The 23,800-nt window shown below is 37.6% G+C and overlaps 1 protein-coding gene across 20 annotated transcripts in view; it reads left to right on the forward strand.

Annotated features, from left to right (window-relative positions):
• The window catches only part of IKZF1 (IKAROS family zinc finger 1), a 95,940-nt gene that overhangs the window by 66,660 nt on the left and 5,480 nt on the right, over nt 1–23,800 (forward strand). For 7 of the 20 annotated variants that reach the window (XM_079300882.1, XM_079300886.1, XM_079300885.1 and 4 more), the window contains exons 4-9: nt 4,024–4,077; nt 5,924–5,983; nt 8,037–8,297; nt 13,957–14,124; nt 16,047–16,172; nt 20,508–20,642. In XM_079300882.1, coding sequence (XP_079157008.1) covers nt 4,024–4,077; nt 5,924–5,983; nt 8,037–8,297; nt 13,957–14,124; nt 16,047–16,172; nt 20,508–20,642 — 804 coding nt within the window. Of the gene's footprint in view, nt 1–2,319; nt 2,449–4,023; nt 4,078–5,923; nt 5,984–8,036; nt 8,298–13,956; nt 14,125–16,046; nt 16,173–20,507; nt 20,643–23,800 lie in introns of those variants that run through there. The other 13 variants (XM_079300889.1, XM_079300883.1, XM_079300876.1 and 10 more) reach the window with 13 other exon arrangements.

Below are 23,800 nucleotides of genomic sequence, written 5' to 3' on the forward strand. Positions count from 1 at the left end.
TATTCCCTCCGAAGTGCTGAAATAACTGGGTTCCTCTCCATTTCATCCTCTGACCTCTTCTCAAAAGAGGACATTGACAGTGCACAGCTTTGGCACGGCACCCAAAGGCACCTCCCCAAACCTAAACACAGCTGCTTGATCTAAATTTAGATCGACTGACCCTTTGACAGCTATGGGGAACTATGTGCATTTGGGTAAAGTGTTGCTCAAGGCATCATCATGGCAGCTGAATGGTCCCTAGAAAAGTCCTTGGTCTGTTCACTGACAGTGAAGGCACAGCACGGACTTGCTAACATGGATGGACTTGCAAGGGTCTGACCCTGAGCCAGGGTAGCTCTGTGCCACTCCAGGCACAAAAATAAGGATGTGGAAGCAGCTCACTGATCTGGTACATGGAAAGGGGAGGGTTTGCAAAGAAGGGCTAACTTTGCATGCAGGGCAAAGCAAATTTAGGTTCTCTGAAGCAATATACAAAATAGCTCACCTCCCTGCCTTTCCCTGAACCACAGAACCAAGGGCACTTCATTGCTCCCAAGTGGTAGTTTTGTTCTTCAGGGCAATGACTCTTGCCTTCATCTGATACCTGACCAATACCCTCTGTGCATGTTCAGATTTCACAGTCTTTTCTCTTGGTCAAGCCAGCTTAAAATTCCCCCTCTAATTTCAGTTCACATTATTTGTATGTAACTGATCACCTTGTCTGGTTTTAATAGTGTTTCTGCACTTTTTAAGCCCTTTACCTTGTTAAGGGATGCCCACAATAACTCCCAGATAAGGACAACTTCCAGCCATTGACAGCATGGCTTCAAAGGAGAGCCTGGCTATCTCTTCCACTTTGTGGAGCTTCTGATCTGTCTGTTGAATCTCAATGTAGTCATTCATCTTCTCCAAAACACTAATCTTTGCAGGTGCATACTCTGTGTTCTCCCAGCTGTCACGTGTGGTGGCCTTTAGCTAGAATTTTGTTGCATTAGTTGAGGATTGGTTAACACTCATGTCTTTCACTAAAGCATGCTTTGTGGAAGGATTAGAGAAGGCAAATGTCTTGTAAATGTATATATCTGAGGCTTTGCTTTTCTTGGATAGCTGTTGCTGTGTGGGGAAGAGCATAAGCCACAATAACTGCAGCTGTATTCTTTTTGGAAACTATGCAGCTTCAGAGGTTCCAGTCTCAGCACATAAGTATGTATATTCACAGACACACCTGTGAGTTGAGAATGCTTTCAAGTAAGGTAGTGCTTTTATCTCACTGTTGTGTGTTGTTACTTGAGGTTACTTTGCTTTTTAAAAAATTCCTGCTAAGGGCCCACTTACTACTCCCTCATCATTTAAAGCCCATATTAAAAAAAATCTGCTGAAAGCAGAAGAGACAAAAAAATTGAGGATGAAAAGTGCTGTTCTTACTATCATTTGTCAGCAAATTTTTGTCTCCAGTTTGAAAGTGTTCCCAGCTTAGTTCTCAAAGCAGATAAGTGTCAATAAAGTCTGGAACCAGCAAACCTTCTTCAGTTCCCTTTGTTTTTCCATCATGCAGCCAGTAAAAGATGCAGTGCATTTCCAATATAGGAAGCATGGATTACACATACATGTAGAACTTGAGAGTTTAGTACGGCATTTTCTTACAGTGCTCTTTCTCTTGCATTTAAAATTTAATTTTACGTGTAGATCAGATGATGAACTCTGAGCATCCAGGTAGTTAACTGTCTTTGGAAAAACAACTTGAATCCAGTACAAAATGTACCAGGAAGTGTCACAACAAAGACAAGAAATATGAACTAGACCAGCCCCTTGGTTTGGTTACAGATCATTTCCTACTGAAACATAAATTTAGAAAGGTATATAAAAGGCACATATCTTGAAGAGTATATTTGTGGGTAGTGTTTGAATCTGTCTTTAACCAATGTGTCTTTACTGGTCCTTTAGAAAATTCCTGTAGGTAACTAACAGGGCACTAGTGGGAGAATGCACAATGGAGGAAAAGTCTCTTTTTGTACCTAGAAAGGACATACTTTGTTGGCTGTTTTGTTCACTTGTTTGATTTCCTACAGTTTGATTTCATCGCAGCTCCTAGAAAAACATGTTGATGTGCTTTGCAATGCAGTGATGCACAGTTCCCTGCTTGCCTCTGCTGAGGACAGGCTGTGTGTGCTGTGTGTGTGTGTGTGTGCTGGCACATGGGTTGGGCACCTCCCCCAGACAGCAGCAGGGAGAAGTAGCAGTCATGGGTGATGACACGGGTGGAGCTCCTCACACCAGTTGTCCCATGGGAGATAGCTTATCTGTGAACGCCTGGTTTTCTGGAATAATATCCATTTGATTGAAAGCCAGAATTAGAGTAGGGAAGAAATTGGCTGCCAAGGGCTGATTGGCACTTGGAGTCAAAGGAAGCAGCATGGACCCTGCAGGGAGGATCTCCTTATCCGTCAGCACCAGCCTCTCTACCTGCAGGTGTGTCCCAGCAGTTCCTGCCACTACTCTTCCTCCTGTTATTTTTGTTTCTCTTTGAAAATGCCCTCTAACTTTCAGCATTTTACACAGAGAGACACCATAGACAATTGATTAACTGACCAATGCAGTACTATATGTAGAAAGGAGAGAGCAGAAAAGTAATTTTGAAGGGCACTTGGGTGCATCTGCTTTTTCTGTAGCTAAATAACCAGTTAGTTTGATCGATCCCATCTGTGTTTTATTGTGTCATCTGAATGATACTGAAGAAGAGCTCAAGGCATTGCATTATGGTTCCTCTGCTCAGATCTTTTGTTGTCATTTTTCACACCCACACAATTCTTCTTGTCACTTCAGAGCTCATAAGGGAAATATACTATTAATGGAAACATAATTTAAGTTAAAGAATTGGTCTGCGTTGTTTGTTGTCAAGTCTGGCTGGTGTATAATGACTCCTTCAATATTCTGTGGAAAAACAACTTTCATTTCTGAGAATGGTATCCTCCACCTGCAGTGCTCTTTGTGGGGTGAGAACAGAACTGACACCACAGTAAATGACCATGATGTAAAAAGGATGGGGGGAAGGGTTTCAGTGCAGTGCATAAAGCCAAGTGCTAAAATTTTCAAATGCTGTTACAAAACAGAATAGCTGTTATGTCTTGTATCAGAAATAACAGGTGGAGTTGCTGACAATATTCTGTTTTATGAGTACCTATGTAAACAAGAGGAGATCCTGTCTGCATTTGTTGACATGTGTTGATATGCTGAGGTGATTTATTTTGATCAGTAGGGTTTCTTCATCTTATTCTACCTTTTTTTGAAACATTTTCTATCATTTGTTAAAAAGGATGGTGTTAAAGCTTTTCTTCTCACCGTTACAGTGATAAGGTACTGTTCAAATCAGTCAGATATGATTGCTGGTTGAATAGTTATGGTGCCTTTATGAAAACTCTTGGATTTTAAAGCTATCATTTAAGCATCAACTAAGGTCAACAAAATACTTTTGACTTGTCTTGGAATAACAAGTGAGACATGAAAACAAAAAATTACATGCACCCAAACTGTTTGTAGACACTTTAAGAGAGATCTTTCTCTGCTCTGGGCTGCAAAGTACAAACAAGACATTGCATGACACAAAACTAAATTATCAATGTTATTTTCAAAGAAAGTGTAAAGGATAAGGTTTTAAAGGCAGGTATATGCCACAAGATACGGTTTAGTACTTACTGGGATAAAAGGTCAAATCCCATTAAAAATCAAAGGGATTAAGGGAACTATTGTTTGTCTCAGAAGCAGTGTGATTTGTCTTTATCTTTTACTTTTTAAATACCTTTGACAGCCAGGTCTTATTCATTTTACTTCCTCAAAAATCCCACTGGAGAACAATGTGTCTTGGGAGGTGAATGCCCCTTTCCAAATGGAATTATGGCCCAGGTACTTAGACCTATGCCATTGCCAAAGTCTCACAAAACTGAAAGGATTTTACCGATGGGAGGGAGTCCCATGGTTAAAAGTGAAGGTAAATTGGCAGTGGATTGAAAGCAAGTTACTAACTGTTCCCATGCATCTTTTTTCCAGCTGCCTATTTCTCTGTCCTTCGAAAGCCACCTTCTACGTCCAGTTTCCCAGGAGGTCTGTGTGTTTTCTCCTTTCTGCTTACTGTTAACACTTTCACTCATTGCAAAACACCTCCCTTCCATGTCCATGTTGCTCAGCTCTTTCCAGGGAAGTATGACATTGTGTGCTCTCATACCTGCTTTCCTGACTGCCCCAGCCCAAGTCTGATGTGGAGCCAGCAATGCTGCTCTTCAGTGATAAACTATATCATCACCTCTCTCCACTTCGACATACCAATTTTTTTTATAAGACTTGCGTAAATCACCTTTAGCCATAGAATACTGAACAGATGTTTTAACATTAATTTTAAATGCTCTTCAGAAAATCCCAAGTGAAATTCCCAGCAAACATAAGAGAGCACAAGAGACTCAGCCAGTGTCCTGCTTTTGGGTACTTTTTCCACACTCTGGAAAGGTAAAAAAAGAGTGGGGGAAAGTTGTCAGTTCAGTGACATCAAAGAACTCTACACTCCTTCCATAGAAAAAAGAGTTTGTATTAAACACCCCTGAATTGGGATAATGTGTACAAAGGGAATAAAATACAGAGCCTTTTAAGGTCACCTCCAACCAAAGTGAAGTAAATTAATTAATGAGAAATTTCCTAGTGGTGTTACAAGGCCAATGAGAAATTAATACCATGAGTTATTTTAAAGCTAATTAATGTCTGCATATGTGTGCACATAACTATGGATGTCCACAGAAATTATTTCTACAAAAACTGTATTGGGTAACAGTTTCAGAAACTGGTACAAAATCTGAGTATATTCTTAATCAGTGCACATTAAAAATTCTGTTTACAGGTATTTTTCACATCATTGTTGCTCCATAAGTGATTTCTCTACTATAACAAGAGTTGGACAAGAATCACTCTCACAAAAGTAGAAGTCTTATTTCCAGTTGAAGTCTCCATGTGGGGGGAAAAAAAAAAAAGAAAAAAAGTATACCCTGCCTTCCCTATTATTCAGATTTAATAAAAATCCTTAGCATTTCTACTGAAGTGATTTCTCTGTTGTGTTCCTGTATCAGTGGGGCCCTTTCCACTAGTTCTCATATTGCAGACAGATTTGCAAGAAATACTACCTGGTCTGCACGGGAACATTCATTGAGCAGTACAGCTGCAGCAGTCCAGGACACAGCTATAGAGAGCTTCAGTGAATACTGACTGGATCAATATCCCTGTCATTGCTTATGTCAAGTAATGAACTCCAGCATTACCTGTATCAGCATCTGTTTTTTGTAAACACAATTTGAGAACAGCCCTTAGAAATACAAACCAAAAATATGCCAATATACACAATAATAAATGCATATACATGTAAACCTGATCTCCCTCTTCTTCCATTGCATAAAACCATCAGGCATGAGAAGAAGACAACACAATTTCACTTTTTATAAATGCAGAGACTAGAAACAGGGATGTGCAATTTTTCTGTGACAATTTCTATCACAGAAAGGGGGCATATTGACTAAAAAATTTTGGAGGAAGCTGCACTGTAGGAGCCTGCATTGACCCTTTTGAGACACATAGGCAAAAGTTCCTCTTGACTTCAGCAGGAATTAATGCTTAAGCAAGGGGAATACCCAAGAGCACATTATGCTTCCAGATAACATGATAAAACTTGTTGGCTGCTTTGGAAGAAAAGGGCATTTTCGCAAATGGGAATTGTTCTAGACAAGTCAGGATTCCCCTGCCAGCTGTCCTTCTCCTGTTCCTCCTTCAACCTAAACTGCTTATGTTGCTTCTGTGATGATAGTTTTGTCTTTCTCCTAGGTATTTTTCTTATAGCAATAGTGCCATCTTCTTTTACATTTACTGCTAGCAGTACCACAAACCAGCATCCTGTTTGCCTTCTTTATTGCAGCTGCATACGAGGCGGAAGGCTTTAGGGACTTTCATGCAATAATTCCCAAATCCTTTTCCAGTAAGTATACTGAAACTCAGTTCACTAAAGAGCATTTCCATCTAGTTCCTACTTTTATGATTTTTGTTTGTGTCATTTCATTTCTCAGTAATGTGTTTGCATGCACTTAAGTAGTCTGCTATTTTTGTTATGTTCTTTTGTATTTTGTTTTAAAATAACAGAAAATCTGCTTCAAAAGCCACCTTCTCCAAATCCCTGGCAGGCAAGGAACCTATCACTGTTTTCACTGTTTAGTATAAATAAATAAATAAATAAATAAATAAATAAAAAATAACTGAAAGGAAGAAAATTACCCATAAATTGTGGAAAATCTTGTCATATACTCAAGCCAAATATTCTATTGCTTCCATTTGCCATGTGAAAACAGCAGTATGAGGTTGTACCTATTACATTTGCAGATTCACTTCTGTTTAACCTTTCATGCCATCTTTTTAAGTCATGGTTTGGTCATTGACTTTTTTTGTCTATCACTAAATTATTCCCCTTTTTAAAACATGCATTTTAAAAGATAACTGCTATTTGTGATATGCTTTTTTTCTGTTTTGCATATGATTTCTATTAAAAGTGCAATAATGGAAAAATCATTAAAATACATTGATTGCTAGACTTTTTAAGAGGTGTCCAGTCAAGCTGTATTCATAAATGTTGACACCTTTAGGCTTATGTTTCCCAGTAGAATTTTGAGTCAGATACTCTTGTCAGTTACATCCATGCAGTCCTTTTGAGACACTTGTGAGGTTGCAGAATGTATCAGACAAGAGCTTGTCAATCCTCTCCATTTCAAAGGCGTATCAATGTCTTTTGGTCTCTTGAGGTAATTACTGCCAGTAGCTTATTGTTATCACATTGCTACACCATCACTTTTGAATGACGCTACCACAAAAATGTTGTTACACAGAAGGAAAAGACCTGGACTTTATTGGATGAAACAGATCCCTCATATTCTTAGCTAGCCACTGAAGTAAATTCCTTCTTTTTATGGGATGGGGTCAGATAAAAGTAGAGGGATTTTTGCTGTATGGAAAGTAAGATTTTGAGCAATGAAATTCTCTTTTTCAGCCTAATGACGAAGTATTTTTTCACCAAAATCACCAGATTAGAAAAGAGGGAAATAAGAGCAAAGATATTTTTTTCCTACACAAAACGCAATTCAATTTTAGGGAGAGAAGAGGAATGAATACTGGCATGAACTTGTCTGAATCTTGACCCTTTTCCTTAAAGTTTGCTGTGTGCATGTCAGATGAAATTTGCTAGCCTCTATGTTGTGAGGTTATGGCAAATTTACACCTAAATTCTTCTTCTGGCTGCAAGCAGCTGTAATCTATGGGATTAAAATGAAAATTATTTATCCAATAAAGTCATAACAGTTTTCCCAGTTTTGTTATTTGAATGATTTTTAATCATAGCTTCTGATTCTAATCATATCCTATTGCTCAGCAATCCCAATCCTGCTGTCCTAGAAACACAACTGTCACTCTTATAATTTCTTTAAATTCTTCCTTCTATCCTTCCCTACCCTGCTTTCTTTATCAGTGTTTGTACTCTGCTTTCCCATTGTTGTTGCTTACCTATTAGAACTACAAACCAAAAATTTGGATTCAGTACAGTGCTTGGAATCTTCCTGCCTAGTGGAGAATGTTGCATTTTCTGTTCATTTTTATCCATTGAGTGGAATTACTTGCTTTCACAATTGTTTTGGACAAATCCATATGAAGTGGATTTATTTTAAGTTTCGTTCAAATTAGCCTGATTGTCAGAATGAAAGCTATAAACACAAAACTCTCAAAGCGACCTAGAAACAGACTTGTAACATTATTTGGGTTCCCAGCTCCCTGGATGCCTTGTATTTGTTCTACTGATATTCACTGTTCATTGCTCCATGTGTTACAAACTCATCATATTGCCCATAGAATTGTAGTTAAGGTTGTAGCATTTGTTATTTAGTGATACTGTACCTGCTGTTTAGAAGTTAACCCCTTTCATGTGATTGTTTCTTTGCCACATTATTTGTTCTGTAACCAAACTGAGTGGCATCCTGTATTGTTTCTTTCAGCTGGTAATATTAAAATAGAGACTCAGAGTGATGAAGAGAATGGGCGTGCCTGTGAAATGAATGGGGAAGAATGTGCAGAGGATTTACGAATGCTTGATGCCACAGGAGAGAAAATGAATGGCTCACACAATGGCCCAGGCAGCAAGGCTTTGTCAGGAGTTGGAGGCATTCGACTTCCTAACGGAAAGCTAAAATGTGATATCTGTGGGATAATTTGCATCGGTCCCAATGTGCTCATGGTTCACAAACGAAGCCACACTGGTAAGGCCTGCCATAGTTTTTCCTGTAGTTGACAAGAACTGGCCACATATTAATAACTAAGATTTATTTTCTATATCATGCACATGTGCCTCTTGTAAGGTAATGCAGCATTGGTGAGCCTTTGGAACTCAGTTATTTTGGTACATCCTTTTGGCCTGCACAGGAATTGCGGCTTCTTCATGGAAGTCCATCTATTGGGCTAGAAATTGTGCTGTTCATTTGGTTTGGAAAAAAAAAAAAATTTGAAAAATCAAATTTAAAAGAAAAGTAAAGAAGTATAGTTTAATTTCCAATAAATTTTTAAGAACTGCAGATAAAAAAAACATTTGTAGCTAACTCTGAAATTAACCCAGTTGTAGCATTTCCAACAAAACAGCGAAGCTGATTATGGATTAGTGAATATGAAAGTGATTGGAAAAATACATATTAAGAGAACTGTATTGACAGACTTAGTCAAAAAATACTTACATTTCATGTCAAGAGTTTCATGAAGTAAAAAGAAGTATTGTCACAAGTCAAATGTGCACTAAAGTATTTCCACCAGGACACTACAAGAGACATTTAAGGATTATGTGTTCCATAGGGATTTCATTATACAGTGCTGTGAATGTTCTTGCCTCAATTTTATAATTCTGATTAGAGTCAAAGAGGGCCAAAAATGAAGAGGCTGAAAGAAATGAAAAAGTAAAGAGTGAGTCTCACCTTACTTCATATAAGATGTCTAAAAATTAGGCTTCCAATCTAATGTCATTCATAGTTAAAAGAGAAAAACTGAACTGTACTGTTGCTTCACAAAGGTTGCTTTGAAAATAAATTGGGAATTTGGCATTTTTACGTGAATATTTCAATGACAGGGAATTTTAAAATATTTTAAGGTAATAATGATTTGTCATATAGTTACATTTGACTGAAATAATTGTGTCAATAAACACATAAATACATACTTCCTCCATATCCTCACAGTCTTGCTTAAATAACTTTCCCAGAATTACTAAATGGAGTAAGATTAACAAAGTGCTTTCAGAGTTCAATGGAGAAGATCCATTAAAAACCCCAGAGTGTGCTCCATTGCCCTTAGTGTTACTTTCTGTCACAGTAACTGTGACTGTTCAAGCTATGGAAGGGTGTGATCTATTAGTGTAACATGGGCTAGTCACGTTCAGAAACAATGCTGTTACATTCAAAATACTCTTCAATTCTATGTGATAAATCCCTCTTTCAGGGAAGAGCAGATCATTATTGGAAAAGCCACAACTAGTACTCAGAAGAGAGGCTGTAGCCTACTTTCTAGATATAACAAAGTGCTTGTTGATTTTGTTTTCTCTTTTCTTTTCTTTTCTTTTCTTTTCTTTTCTTTTCTTTTCTTTTCTTTTCTTTTCTTTTCTTTTCTTTTCTTTTCTTTTCTTTTCTTTTCTTTTCTTTTCTTTTCTTTTCTTTTCTTTTCTTTTCTTTTCCTTTTTCCTTTTCCTTTCTTAATGGTCCTTTAAAAATTGATAAAATGAACATGTAAAATTACTTGTTCATGAGGCCTTTTAAACAGACCCATGGGCTGAAGAGGATGCTGTAGTGGTTGAAGCAGTATGTTGCAACTTGAAATGCAATTAGAGGTAGAAGTCTTTGTGCTTGTTTAAGCAGACTGCTCTTTTGTTGAAAACTGCCCCACTGTTGCTGAATCAGAGGAGCTTTTTCAGATCCCTAAGGGTCCATGGCAGTGTTTGCATCAGGGCTGAATGGCCTGGGTGAGGACACACCTGACTTTAAGGGAGGTGGTGGGCACAGCTGCCTCATTTTCTCATGAACTCCTTGGTACCCAGCCTGCTGTCTTGGAGCATGAGCCTGGTCCCTATGACAATATCCCCAGGGGCCACCTCACTGCATGCCAGGTTGTTTCTCCAGCACAGACCTTCAGCTTCCTGAACCTTGTGCCTGGCAGAGGGACCAATTTGCTTGCAAGGGTCTTTGGGGTGCTACCACACAAGGATTGTCACTTGAAGATTTCTCCACCCTTTGCAGAGTTCTTCCTTAGCCAGCTAGACCCTCTTTTTAATAAGGGAATGTGGTTCAAACCTACAGTGGAAGCACCTCACAAAGAGACTCTCTGTTCAGGATGTCCCCCTTCTTTTACACTCAATAAAACTAAAAGGTATGAAGTTTTGTTCCTTCCATGGGAAGAATGCCTTTGCCTTCCCTCCTTCCTCATCCTCAGTTCCTCTCCTGAGCAGCCTCTTTGAATGAGCTCAGGTGGGTTTTCAGGGGCTGGCCAAAGAGTGGAAGTTCAGAGCTGGTAGTTTAAATTAAAGGGACATCATGGGGAAACAGTGGTGACTGCTTTTCCTTTCAGCTGTGCTGTGAAAATTAAAGTTGAAGTGGATATACTATTACAGACATTTAACTGACTATACCGAAGCCCATTTCAATAAATGCCTGGTGAAGGAATAAGCCTCACAAATTAATTACTTTGCTGCTAATTCATGTAAAACCTGCATATGCAGTGAGGTTTTCTTAAATAAATATTTGATAAGTGAACAAAACTCTAGCACACTAAAGTGCCAAAATAAAATGACTGCCTGACCTGATAAAAGACGTAATTGTTTTAATGAATACACCTGCCAAGAGCAGATATGCAGAGCAGCACCTGATATTTCTGCCCTCTTCTGTCTGCAGGCAGCTGTACAGCACTTACTGCTTCTTAGCACCTCACCTGTTGCTTAAATCTGCAGAGCAAATCCCAACTCGCAGATACCCAATTCTTCTCACTCCCCTTTCAGCACATTCATTTTTTCCAGCTTGCCACTGTCTTGTTTGGCGTTTAAAAAAAAGGAGATCTTGAAAGGAGAAAGAAATTTCTGCTCCCTGGTGTTGAAACCCCAGGGTATATTCAGGCTTCTCTTGTTCACTGTGAATGTATCTGCATATACATGCATATCTATGTATGTGTGTGCATAGGTGTATATATTTCTCCTTATATGTACACTAAGTTAAGTCACCAGTTAGTTCACTCACGTCTTGTTACTTGGAATGTCTTAAATTTGTTTAGAAAGAGAGCTCTCCAGGTCTCTGAGTGTTAGGTGATCTTGCCATTGTTTCAGAAATTGGAAATATTTGAATTAAGATGATAAGTATTCTTCACTAAATAAGTGGTCCAGGGTCCAAGCTTCTCCATTTCAAATCACTGCAATGATAATAGTTGATTGAATTCAGGGTCCCATTGCAGTTTTTGTTCCTGGTCCTATATTTGGCCATGGCTACATGGAGACATGGAGAAAATAGCACTGTTTAGACTGTTTAGAAAAAGAGTCATTATGTATTTTTTCTTTCCTTCCTGTTCCATAGTCATTTTTGGAGGTATCACCACATCCAGTAACCTTCCATCAATGTCTGTGTGCATCCTGGCAGGTCTGGGAGTTTTGCTGGGCTCATAAAGGAGGAATTCCTAAGGGCCAGCCCAAGCTAGACGTAGCTTCAGGGTCTTTTGGTGATGTTGTTTCCCTTCTACAGCAACATGGGTTCAGGCTTCCCTGAATCATCTGATCCCACTCTAAGTTCTGTAGAAGTATTTGGTATGCAGCAGTCTCATTTGAAATGTTCCATCTGTCTTTTCCACCCAGTGCAAAATTTCTCTATAATTGGGAGAACTGTAGGTTAGAGATACATTGCATTCTTACTTTGCTTTACATTTCATTCCTGGAGTACTTTTATCATTCTTGTCTTGTCTTCTTATAGTCCTCCGAGTAAAAAGAACAGCAATGAATGCTAGAAAGTCTGTTTAGTAAGAATTAACTATTTCTTCTGAATGTGTCACTCTTGCTGAACTGACTTCTTCCATTTACTGTTTCAGTCCATTTCTGAAAAACACTTTCTGCACTGAGTAACCCCAAAGATTTAGAAAGACTAAGAAGTTACGTAGAGAGACACTCACCTGTTTTCTTTTCTCCCTAAACCATTCCATGCATAGCTTATGAAGTACATTGCCAGTTCCTGTAGGGCTTATGCTGGCATTTTTGGACACCACCCCAGCTGAACCAGATGTGGGTATAGTTTAGATGAATGGAGCTACTTGATGGACAAAGAAAGTGAGCTCTTTTGGACTGACAGGCACTGTGCTGCTCTTCTTGAAACTGACCAAAGAAAATGTATTTTCATAAAGAGCATCCATTTTGCTGTTTGCTGAACACTAAAGCTGTCAGCCCTGAGAGAAGAGTTTTCATATTTTTGGGTTGTGACAGTGCTGCTGTCTAATTGATCCTCAGCTGTCCTGCTGCATTACCCAAAAGTCAAAAATGATCATGCTGCACATATATGCACATAAAAGGTCATAGTAAGCGTGCAAAATGATGTTTAAGTGAGAGAGAAGGAAGAAAATTTTTTTTTTCTTACAGTATCTTAACTTCAGCACTGAAATCTTCAACACAATCTTACTGTTACACCAGAAAAAGCAAAACTTTGAATGGGTCATCTTTGGGCTTTTTCTAATGTTGATGCACTATAATTGCTACAATAGATTGAGCTGATGCCTAAGAGAACTAAAATTTAGCAAATGCATTTTAAAGGCTAGTCTGACTTAGCTGAGGGCTGAAACAGGCATGCAGAAGCAGTTCTTGCTGATAGAATGTTCTTATGTATAATTTTTCTTTTATTCCTATCTGGTACAACTGGAAATGTATTTTGTTTCCCATGGATTTCAGAAAAGGCCTCATCCATTTAAATTTAAAAACAAAACAAAACAAACAAAACAAAAAAAATCCCAAACTAATAAAATATCATATTGATTTTAAACAACACTAAAAAGCAAAACAACGGGCATATTAATTTTTGCAAAGGCTTTGATTCACTTCCTTGATAACAAGCACAGTTTTGACAAATCAAGGCCATTTCTCTTCAAGTTTTTCTACGTCTGTCCAAAGTGTAAACGATCAGAGCCTGTTTGTGCAGCTCCTCTGTTTGTACCTTACCCAGAAAAGGGCTGGGACTTAGGCATGGAAGTGCAGGGCTTCCTTTGCACTGTCTTAACTTCTGTGATTTTACTCTCTAGCTTTCTCTCTTTTCTCTGTCTCTTTCCTGATTTGGCTGCTTAGGGACAGACAGGTAATGGAGAAGAAATTGAAAGGGAAAATACAGGGAAAATGTAAATGAAAAGAAGTTATTATAACTGTTATAATGAAGTGCCTTTCATTTAAATATAAGAATGTAACGCTGAAATGAACTTGTGATCCTGAAATGCATTTTTAATGAGTTTCCTTTTTATTTTGCTGCTTCAGTGGCATATTTTAAAGACCCTTTGAAAAAAGCCACATTAAAAACCCCACCAAATGCCACAACATGCAAAATTGGATATTGGTTTATTCCAAAACTGCTGATCAGGAAGAGTGGCTCTTCAACACAAAATGTTGCAGTCACTTTATTTAAATGAGTTTGAATTTGCATTGTGATGTGCCATTCTGATTTAGAAAAAAAAAATTAGATTTTCAGATCAAATTGACCCAGCCAGTGAAGCATTAAGAAACTGGCAGGTTTAGTCTGAAAGCCTCATGTTATATCAAACCTGCAGCTGGTGGAAGTCACAGAGCAGCAGTAAGAAAACAACTTTCTCCCTGAAATCTTTCTCTTGTTACTGCATAAGATTTTTTTGTTCTCACATATTTTCTCCTTCTTCCCAAAGGAGAACGCCCTTTCCAGTGCAATCAATGTGGAGCCTCCTTTACCCAGAAGGGCAACCTCCTGCGCCACATAAAGCTGCACTCAGGTGAAAAGCCCTTCAAGTGTCACCTGTGTAACTACGCTTGCCGCCGCAGGGATGCCCTCACGGGACACCTGAGGACTCACTCAGGTAAGTGAAGGTTTGGGAATAACCAGGGCTGCTTATCACCAAACCCACTGAGGAGATGGGGGTGGCCACCAATCCTGAGAGCTCTTCTCACCCTGAGGAGCTGAGTAGCCCCATCTTGGGGTTAACCAAGCTGTGAGCTGGCCACAGTGTGTTAGCAGCAAAGAAATGACTAAACACACATCACACTCACGACCTTTCACCAGAAGAGCTGAGTTTTTTTCCCATACTTCTTGGCTGATTCAAAGTTTCTGTATTAGAGTTTCTTACAAGCCTCGTGTGAGTAATACATTTCATGGAAGTACGAACATGACTTAAGTTGATGAATGTTTTAGGGTTAGAGATAATATAAAGTTGAAACACAGTCTTGTATTCATCTTCAGCCTAAGGAGTGAACACTGCCTACAGCATTTAGCAAGAGTTATTTGTTGTACTTTGTTATAACAAGCACTTTGAAAGAGAGAGTGGGGAGAAGGCAGAGGGTGAGAGAAAGAAAGATAATAATCTTCCACAAAAAGAAGTCTCTCATGGAGTTTTTCAGTATCTGTCTCAACAGTAATATGGAGATATGAATACATACTTTTGAATAGCTGCTCTTTCCCATTACCATGAACCTCTCATTGTTTGACAGAAGCCATAGTCGCATTCCTTCTGTGAAATAAAACCAATTTAGCACATTTAAAGTGCCTTTAAAAGCAGAGTGCCATCTCATCTAGTTTCCCAAGCTAAGCTGCAAATGCAAATTGCTATTTGGATGGGAGACCTCCCATACACGTTGCTGGAATTGACACTGGTAACATTACTTGGGAAAGTTGGTTTTGGGTTCTGAGTGGCGGAAGGAGAGCTCTGAAAATGATCTTTTTGTGCTCCAAAAAATTAGGGAAATTCCTGTCTACCACATGTATTGAATAATAAGATCCTTAGAGTTGATCCCAGATTTTGAAAGTAATTCCGTTTGTCCTGTTTTTTCCCAGCCTGATTGAGGAAGACACATATTTTAAATAGTATTTTTCCTCCCTCTCCCTTGTTATTGATTTTCATGGATGGACAATTTGAAATATATCTTTTCATGTGTATATATATATATATATATATATATATGTATATGTATATGAAATCTCACCTAGACACTCTCAGCAAACTGTGAGGATTCCATAGTTAAAGGCACAATGCCCAAATTATAATGGTTAGTTCAAGCAATTGGCTAATTGATACCGATACATTAAAAAACTAATTGGATTTCTGAATCTGATTTTCACCTAAGAATTTGTAAATAAAATTCAAAAATTAAACTGTGTAACTACCTAAAATTGTGAAATCACATATAAAATGATAGTCTTGTCAAAATTCATGTCCATTACACAGAAAAGTATTGTTGATGAAAAATTCCTATAACTGGCTAGATCTGAATTGGTATAATATAGAAAATAAATTTTCGTGCTATTTATCTTGAATTTCCAGAAGCAGAAAACATGCAAAATCTAAGATTGTCTTAAAAGAGTTGAGCTGGTTCTCTTTACACCAGAATTGACCTCCAGCCATGCAAGTCTCTACCTACACCACCAGTTCATCCACTGGCAGTCTCTGTGAGACTGGACACTAAAGAAACTGCTCCCAGACTTTTGAGGGTGTCTCAGTTTATAACCTGTGTAGATGTTGTTTTTAAAGATTTAATGTCACAGTCTTTATCTGATCTGAATCAACTAAAATCAGTTTGCAGCACCCATAGAATTGGCCTGTTGATGTAAAGATATACAACCAATTTTCCATTAGTTGTTTTTCATTTAGATTTTGAAATTGACATCTTCCTTCACCACAGCATGGCTTTATTTTTGGGACGGTCTTTTTGTCTCCTGTCCTTATCATTGTCAATATGCTGTTGAATGCTTTCATCTAAATCTCATAATAAATTGTTTTTTCTCCAGTTGGCAAGCCCCATAAGTGTGGATACTGTGGTCGCAGTTACAAGCAGCGCAGCTCTTTGGAAGAACATAAAGAACGCTGCCATAACTACCTTCAAACCATGAATCTCTCAAGCAGCATCTATCCAGGTAATAAAAGTGTCCATATGGGGAATACAGCTGCCTTGTCATAAATGCAGAAAATGGAGTGCAAAAGAATCAGTAGTACCATTTGTGGCAACTTTTGCTTTGGAGAATCACACGTATCTCCTATACATATGATACTGTGTCTGGATTAAGTCTTTATTTGATAAATATTTTGCTGGTTTTTTCACTTTGTTTACCGCCAATAAAAAGCCAAAGTGCAATTCAAACATGCAGAAAAAAACATTTGCAAGGCCTGGAAAACATCAGTTTGTCATCTCAATACAATATGGCTACATCACCTCTCTGCCTTCTCTTGGAGGCCTGTATTGCAATACATTTCTGGATGCATTTTTAATAAAGAGTTAATTCCAGTGTTCTAGATAGGGCTGCACATCTTCTCCCCTTCCCAGGCATGGCTTAAAGGGCTTACTTGACCACTGGGACTAACTAATCTAAAAAGGATGAGCTATCTGGCTTTGATCTCTGCCAAGCAAGAGGACATAAAGCCAGAGATACTTAATTTAGGAAGTTTGACTTGAGACAATCCAGAACAGCTAAAAATTTGTTGACAACTTTCTTCCCAAGCTTTCCCTTGAAAGAAAACTGGGGGGTGGGAGGTAAAGACCTGTGCTGAGATTAGTGTAATGATGAAGGTAAAGTCCATTTATTGGAGAATGTCAAAATGCCCAGAAAGAAAGCAAGCAGACATTGGGGCTTGGATTATTTGTTTTAACAAAGATCCAGAAGATCTGTATTGGATTGAACACAGTAATTAGCCATACAAAGTCCTCTTGCACGTGCAGTTTTAGATGGAGAAGATCCAGCTTCTCTGATGGAGTTTAAACACAGCCAGTAAGTTCAATTTCTTTTTAATCCTGTCAGTGTATTTAGCTTGTCAAATGGCAAAAATGGAAAGTTCTCTCTGCCCTCTTTGCAATGATGCTTCATTTAATATTTTATATCTGTACAGAGCCTGATATGTTTTTACATGCTATCAAATAATGTAAAGTATATGCACATAATGATAGCAGTGAATACAACTGAGATGCTTCTGCAGTCAGCATGTTAGAGCAGTGCCCCTTCTAATTTTATTGAGGGGCTGCAGAATACATGAATAGAAAACCTCAATGTAATAATATACAGTAGGCAGCAATACTTAATTCTCAAAGAGGTGACAGGATTTAGAAGCAAGTATTCTGGTTTGAGATTTCAGTCTTCAGTGTCTGGCACATGGATTTAAGTGCCTGCACATTGAATTTGAAAATCTATGTGAATGAGTAGCTGAGCTACTATGAAAGTCTTAATAAGATGAAACTCAAGTCAGGAATCATAAACTTTAATAGAAAATGAAACTGTTTTAGAGACTGACCCTTGTTTACATCAAATCCTCACAGGAGAGCTTGTGCTAGCTTACAACTAAATATCTAATAACTCAGTGGGATTAAAACATGAGGAATTAATTAATGCTTTGAAAGAATCACTTCTTGTATGTACATTAAAATATATATATTTCTTCTTGTATATTCTTCTTGAATTGTATATTCCACATTTAACATAATAGGACTGCTTTTGCAAATTAGAAAAAAATTTAATTAACTGAAGTGTTTAAAGCTCATATTCAGCCAAAGACTTCACTCTTAAAGAAATTCAGTCCCCAGTTAACAAATCAATTCTATACAATTCTTAAAAAATGAAAATTTCTTGCATTTTTCCTAGTATTTTGCATTATGAAAATGTAGAAAGAACAGTTGAGAATGAGTGGATGTCCTGTGAATTTTACTGTATTCTGTGATATCTAGAAATGCAAGTAGCTATAATATCACTGTTCTTAAACTATTTCAAGGTGTGATGTGGATCTGTTAGAGCCATTATTTGGACCCCTTTTCCCCCCAGCCTCAAAAAAGCTGGTACAAAGATGTCTGCTAGAGTATCTGATTTTACATTCTACCACTGCAAGATTGCTTTTTACAGTATTTTTAAAATACTTTTGGCAGTATGCATAGAAAAATGTCATTAGAAAGAACCTAAGCTTGTAGAAGCTTTCCATCAGCTTGTAAATCTAACTAATGTAATTGAGAAAGAAATAAGGGAAAGAGAGTAAAAGGGAGTATGACAAGGAGCAGGAGATTGTACTTACATTTTAACTTTTGTTTTCTCTCTTTAAGAGAAGGAAATATTACATGAAATTGGAACCTGATGAATTTAATAGTAAAATTCTTATTTTAGAGGACTATAATCTCACTGTCCATGTGAAGTTCTTCTCAGAAATATTACCTGGAGTTTTGCATCTGAGTTGAGTGGAAGTATGCTGAAGTCTTAGAGGCTTAAATAAAACAGAAGGAGAATTAGTTTACAAAGTTTTTAAAGGGTCAATTATAGTCCTTCAGTCACTGGGAATTTTTGTTTGAAATTGTAAATTTTTTTTTTTTTTAAGTTCTCAGACACCAAATTTTAGAGACACGGTTACTCATTTGGTTGCAAACTTCAGAAGGTTTCAGTTGCAAGCACTGGAGATTAGTACATGATTCAATTTACCCTCTTTTTCAATAACAGTTTTAGAAGTTTGAAAGTTTAACTGTTGAATACATGACTCACCCTCACTTGAACTGATGAGAAAAGGATGTTATTATATCCTAAACATGTATTTCTTGATCATTTCAAATTTCACTAAATATTCAGTCTTTTGTGTCCCTGTTGAATGTCTGCTTTAAAACATTCTCTGTAATTCTCTTCCTGAGGTGGTACCTGGAAACCTTGGTCAGCACAAGATGCTGGTGGTGTGCTTGTTCAGTGGTGGCTGTGTACCATAAACACTCTTTACTCTGCACCCTCATGACTAAATTCTTCTCTTTTCCTGCATTAGTCACGGTTTTTAGTGTCTTATGGGGCTGGAACATAATTCCATGAAACTCCATGTAACTGGCATTGACATTTTCATTGTCATTATCATTGTCACTGCAGTATGCACTGCTGCAGCAGGATCAAGAACCAGTTGTATACTTCTCAGTTAAGTTGCAGGGCGCAGTTGAATAGGGCATTTGACTTACTCCTCACAGTTATCCATCAGGCCTGATTCCATATATTTCAGGAAAAACAAAATTTTCACAATCATACTTTTATGGCTGTGGAATATTGTCAGAATAACATTGGATCACAACAATGTGTTCTCAGCTATTGAGAAACACCCAGTTACCAGAGTAATGGATCCTGTAAACCAGTAAATCCAGTGATAAAACAAATTCTCAGCAGGCACAGAAGGAAAAATATAGCAGAGTGGGGCACTCAATTGAAGCAGCTCAAAGAATCAAAGTATAAAAATAATCTTTTGCGTCTTCCTTTAATAGCAACTCAACAGTTCAGGGAAAATGTCCATATCTTGGTAGCAGATAAAAATAAAATTAACCCCTTTATCTCCCTTGACAAACAAACAAAAAACCCCAAACCCCACAAAGAACCCCCCCCCCCCTGCCCCCAGCAAAACAGTTGTACTATTATCTGTGCATTCACTTTCCTCTTAAATGCTGGAAGTCAGAAATACCTTTCCATACCATTTTCACAGTCATTGTTTTGACAGTGCATTTTCATACATCCCTTTTGTTTCTGCAGGAAAGTACTGAAGTAAAATATACTGAAAGTGAAATAGTCTCCTTTCCCTAGAGCCTCACAGTTAAGCTCCTAATTCTACAGACTCTCAGCAGCAGCAGGAGGTTGGGAAACAGGTTTGAGTATTGGAAATCAGTGTTCCACTGAAGGTGTGATTTTATCAATTAAAATTGTTAAAGTTTAGAATAGCATCAAGGAAGTATTGAAATATTTTCTATGGGATAGAAGGGGCTGGAAACAAGGGTTGGTGTAGCTTGCAAATACATCTTCCACTTCTGTTATTGAGAAGTTTATCCATTTTTCCTGCTGAGGAAGCAATTATCATACAGGGGGTTTCACTGGGAGAGGGGCAGAAGGACATTGAGGGGGGTTTTAGTGGGACAGTGGAAAGATGAACTGCTTTGTGTCCAGAATGAAATTAGGACCTCATTTATTCACAGAAATGCAGAGTGGCTGTAGAACAAGGGTGGAGTGATTATGTGACTTACAGGCAGAAACCTTGCAGTTGCTATCACATTTTTGTGTCCTAAATGAGGAAAACATGAGCATGTACATAGATTAATCAGTGTGAGGGAATTTGTTACGGAGAGTCAGAACTGTCCTGTGTCTCATATGCTGAGCTCCTGCATCCAGCTGCTTGGGAGCTAAAAGACATTGACTGACAAACAATAACCTAAGACAACAGTTCCATTAAAATGGAACCTGCCTAACCCTTCTGATGTCATTTGATTTCAGTCATAAAAGATGAAAATAACCAGAGTGAAATGGCTGAAGACCTGTGCAAGATAGGGTCAGAAAGAGCCCTCGTGCTGGATAGACTAGCAAGTAACGTCGCCAAACGTAAGAGCTCTATGCCTCAGAAATTTGTTGGTAAGAGTTAAACGTTTGCTGTCTCCTAAAAATAAAATAACACAAAGCTCCCTAAAAAAATTACAGCATTTTTACTTTTTGCTAATAACTTTTACCATTTTACTTGTGTTGTTAAATTAACAATGTGTATCTCTATAGAAGCAGATACAGAGATGTATTGGGAGAAAAAATAACTAAACATCTCCAGCATAAATTTCTGCATGTTTAATTTTTCACATCTGGAGATCAGTTTTAAGTATTTTTCCTGCCTTTTTAAAAGCTTATGGACCAGATCATTACAAAATCTGGACAAGTTTTTCAAGTTGCCTTAAGAACCTGAAGATAGGAATAGATGTTTCTGTTGGGATAGCATTTGACCACTTTCAGAGTTATTTTATTGAATTCTTGAATGACATTCAGATCTGGGCATATTGGTGTTTCTCAAAGCATTTGTGAATAGTTTAACATAGACTGGGTAATATTTTTCACCCTTTGATAAAATCTGTTCATTTTTACAGCCCAGATTGATATGTCTGAAAACAGTACCTAAGTGAAGGGCCCTTTGTGTATATTCTATGAACAATGCAAAAACTTAATGCCTATTTGCACATAGCAGTTCTTCTCTTAACAATGAAACATTTTACATTAAGCCTATAAAAATGTAGGCTACCCATATTTTTCTGCTTATTAGGCCCATGCTAAGTAGAGATTACATCAGTTTTGTGAGATCCACAGACAATATTTTGTCAGCTATGTAAGTTTAGTCTTCAATAAATAAAAATATGGGAGATCAGAGGACAGCATGTACCTATATTTAGTTAGGTTCTTTTTTTAATTCTCTATGCATTTAAAAAAATGTAATTCTATATGAGACAATTAGAATAAAGTCTCTTAAGCAAAATGCACATTCAGTCAAAAGTTGAGACAAAAAAAGGACCAGTTTATATTTGCCAGAAAATGTAAATATACTTTCTTCAACAAGGACACAGGGGTGAAAGTAAAATTAGTATTTCCTATATGAGGAAAGGGGAGTTTCATCTATGCCAGGAGGTGTACCAAAAGGTTTTAAATTAAATTCCAAGGCTTTTTTCAAGTCCAAATACAACAATTCTGGGAGGTAGTCAAAGATAAGAAATGCTTATCCTAATTAAAGGGCAGTAGTAGAAATAGATACCAAAAGTATATCAACTATAATATATATGTAAGGCCAACCAGACTAGTTTAGACATTCTAGTAACTGCTTGCATTAGGCATGATACTAATTCTATGAAAGTTCCAGGAAGACCAGAAGTGCTAAAATTTAAAAGGTAGTAGCAAGTATCCTTGGGTGTGGACTGGCTATTTCACTCTCTTTTTCTTTGTTCACCCTGAGAAATGGTAAAGACAGCCAGTTTAACTATGAGTTTTAGGAGGGCTGAGTTTCCTGTCAGTTTTTCAGGGTACAGTGTAGAAGACAACCTACTGACAGCATATATTTCTAGAAATTTGTTAATCTTCAAAAGGAATAACTTCTCTAACAAGAAAATGCTCCCAAATCCTTTCCTTTCCAATCCTCATCTGCTGCTTCATACAATGCTGATTAATGCAAGGCTGTGCTGACTGGTGAGAAGAGCTCTTGGATGCTAAAACATGTTTATTGTTCCTGTAGATTATCATGTCATCCCAAAACCTGTGCTGAAATACAGGACGAAGGAGCAAATGGCATCCTTCACCTAAGGCATGGAGAGTCTTCTGCTTCACTAGTTTTTCTCAAGACTAAATTAATTACTTTTCAAAAATTATGTTGTTCAACAAATACATCCAGTTACCTGTAAAATTCTCTCTGTATTCCAAACTGGAATAGTTCCAAACCCAAAAGAACTGGGCCATCCAAACCAGATAGTGAGAACTGCATGAAAAGTTGACATATGGTTCTAATGTTTAAAAGAATAGGCAGCCAAGAATGGGATTAAAAAATACTAAGAGGAAAGATGCCCACATGCACTGAGTGAATTTTTACTGTTTAAGTACCTGCTGCAGAATTCTGAGTAGTGCAAACCTTGAAGTGCATCAAACCATTAGGAGTTTAATTTACTTATGCTCTAATAAGCACAGAAATGAGCTATTATTTTTAATGAGTGCAAGTATTACTGCATTGCTCAGGTATAGAAATGGTACCTGCCTACCCTAACTTTGTGTCTGATTCAGACACTTTGCTTGGAAACAAATTTTTCTTATGAACACTTGATCCTCTCAGCACAACTACCAACTAGTTATGCTACATAAAGCAGATACTACCCAAAAAACATATTTAAATCATGCCTTCTTGATGCCCAAAATTTGCTTATATTGAAGACCAGTCCCATTTTTCAATTGTGTGCAGTGTCCATGGAATATGAATGATATTTGTTTCATTTTTTTTGTCCTTGAATAAAGTGCATGCATTCATGTTAGGAGAGATTTTCTGTATTTAATTCAAGAGTCTTTTACAATGCCTATTTTGAATCTTAGGCAATTCTGCCTGAAAAGTATAACATTCTAAAGGATAAAAAAAGAATGCAGCTTGAATTGGCAGAATGATTGGGTAAGACAACAAGAGGAACTGGAAGCTTGTGTAGCATAGCAGCTAGAAGGTGTCTGTACCCTACATCTCCCATAGGAACTTATGCAATGATCAGGGTATTTCTTTCTCTGCTTGCAGAGCATGGAACTGGTATGAAACCATATCTTGTGGGAAATGTAGACCGCAAGATTTCCTACACTTTAGCCTCCATCATTGCAAAAGTGTCATGCTAGAAGGTTTTTGGTCTCCTCACTGACTTTGAATGGTCAATTTGAATAGAAACTGGGGGGCAAATTGTTGATAAATTAATGTGCAGATCTTCTGGTAAAATTTTCATGCTTCTGTTATCATTTCTTCCTACAAATTAGGACTTTCCAAGACCTTCCAGTAAATTTCATGTTGTTCAGGAAATGGTGACAGCATCTCACAGAAATGTTTGTGGCTTTTAGTGTTTCCCAAGATCTGAAGAGCTAGAAAATCCATCCAGACTATCAACAATATATTATTGGTAGACCATAGGAGCCTGTGAAAATCTTTTACCTCTTTAGATTTACGTGAATTTATTAAGCCCCTGGTAATAACTTTGATGGTTTACATTGTTAGAGAAGACTTCTCAAGTTCATAAAATCAGCATCTG

This window comes from Erithacus rubecula, assembly GCF_903797595.1.
Source record: "Erithacus rubecula genome assembly, chromosome: 3".
Lineage (NCBI taxonomy): Eukaryota > Metazoa > Chordata > Aves > Passeriformes > Muscicapidae > Erithacus > Erithacus rubecula.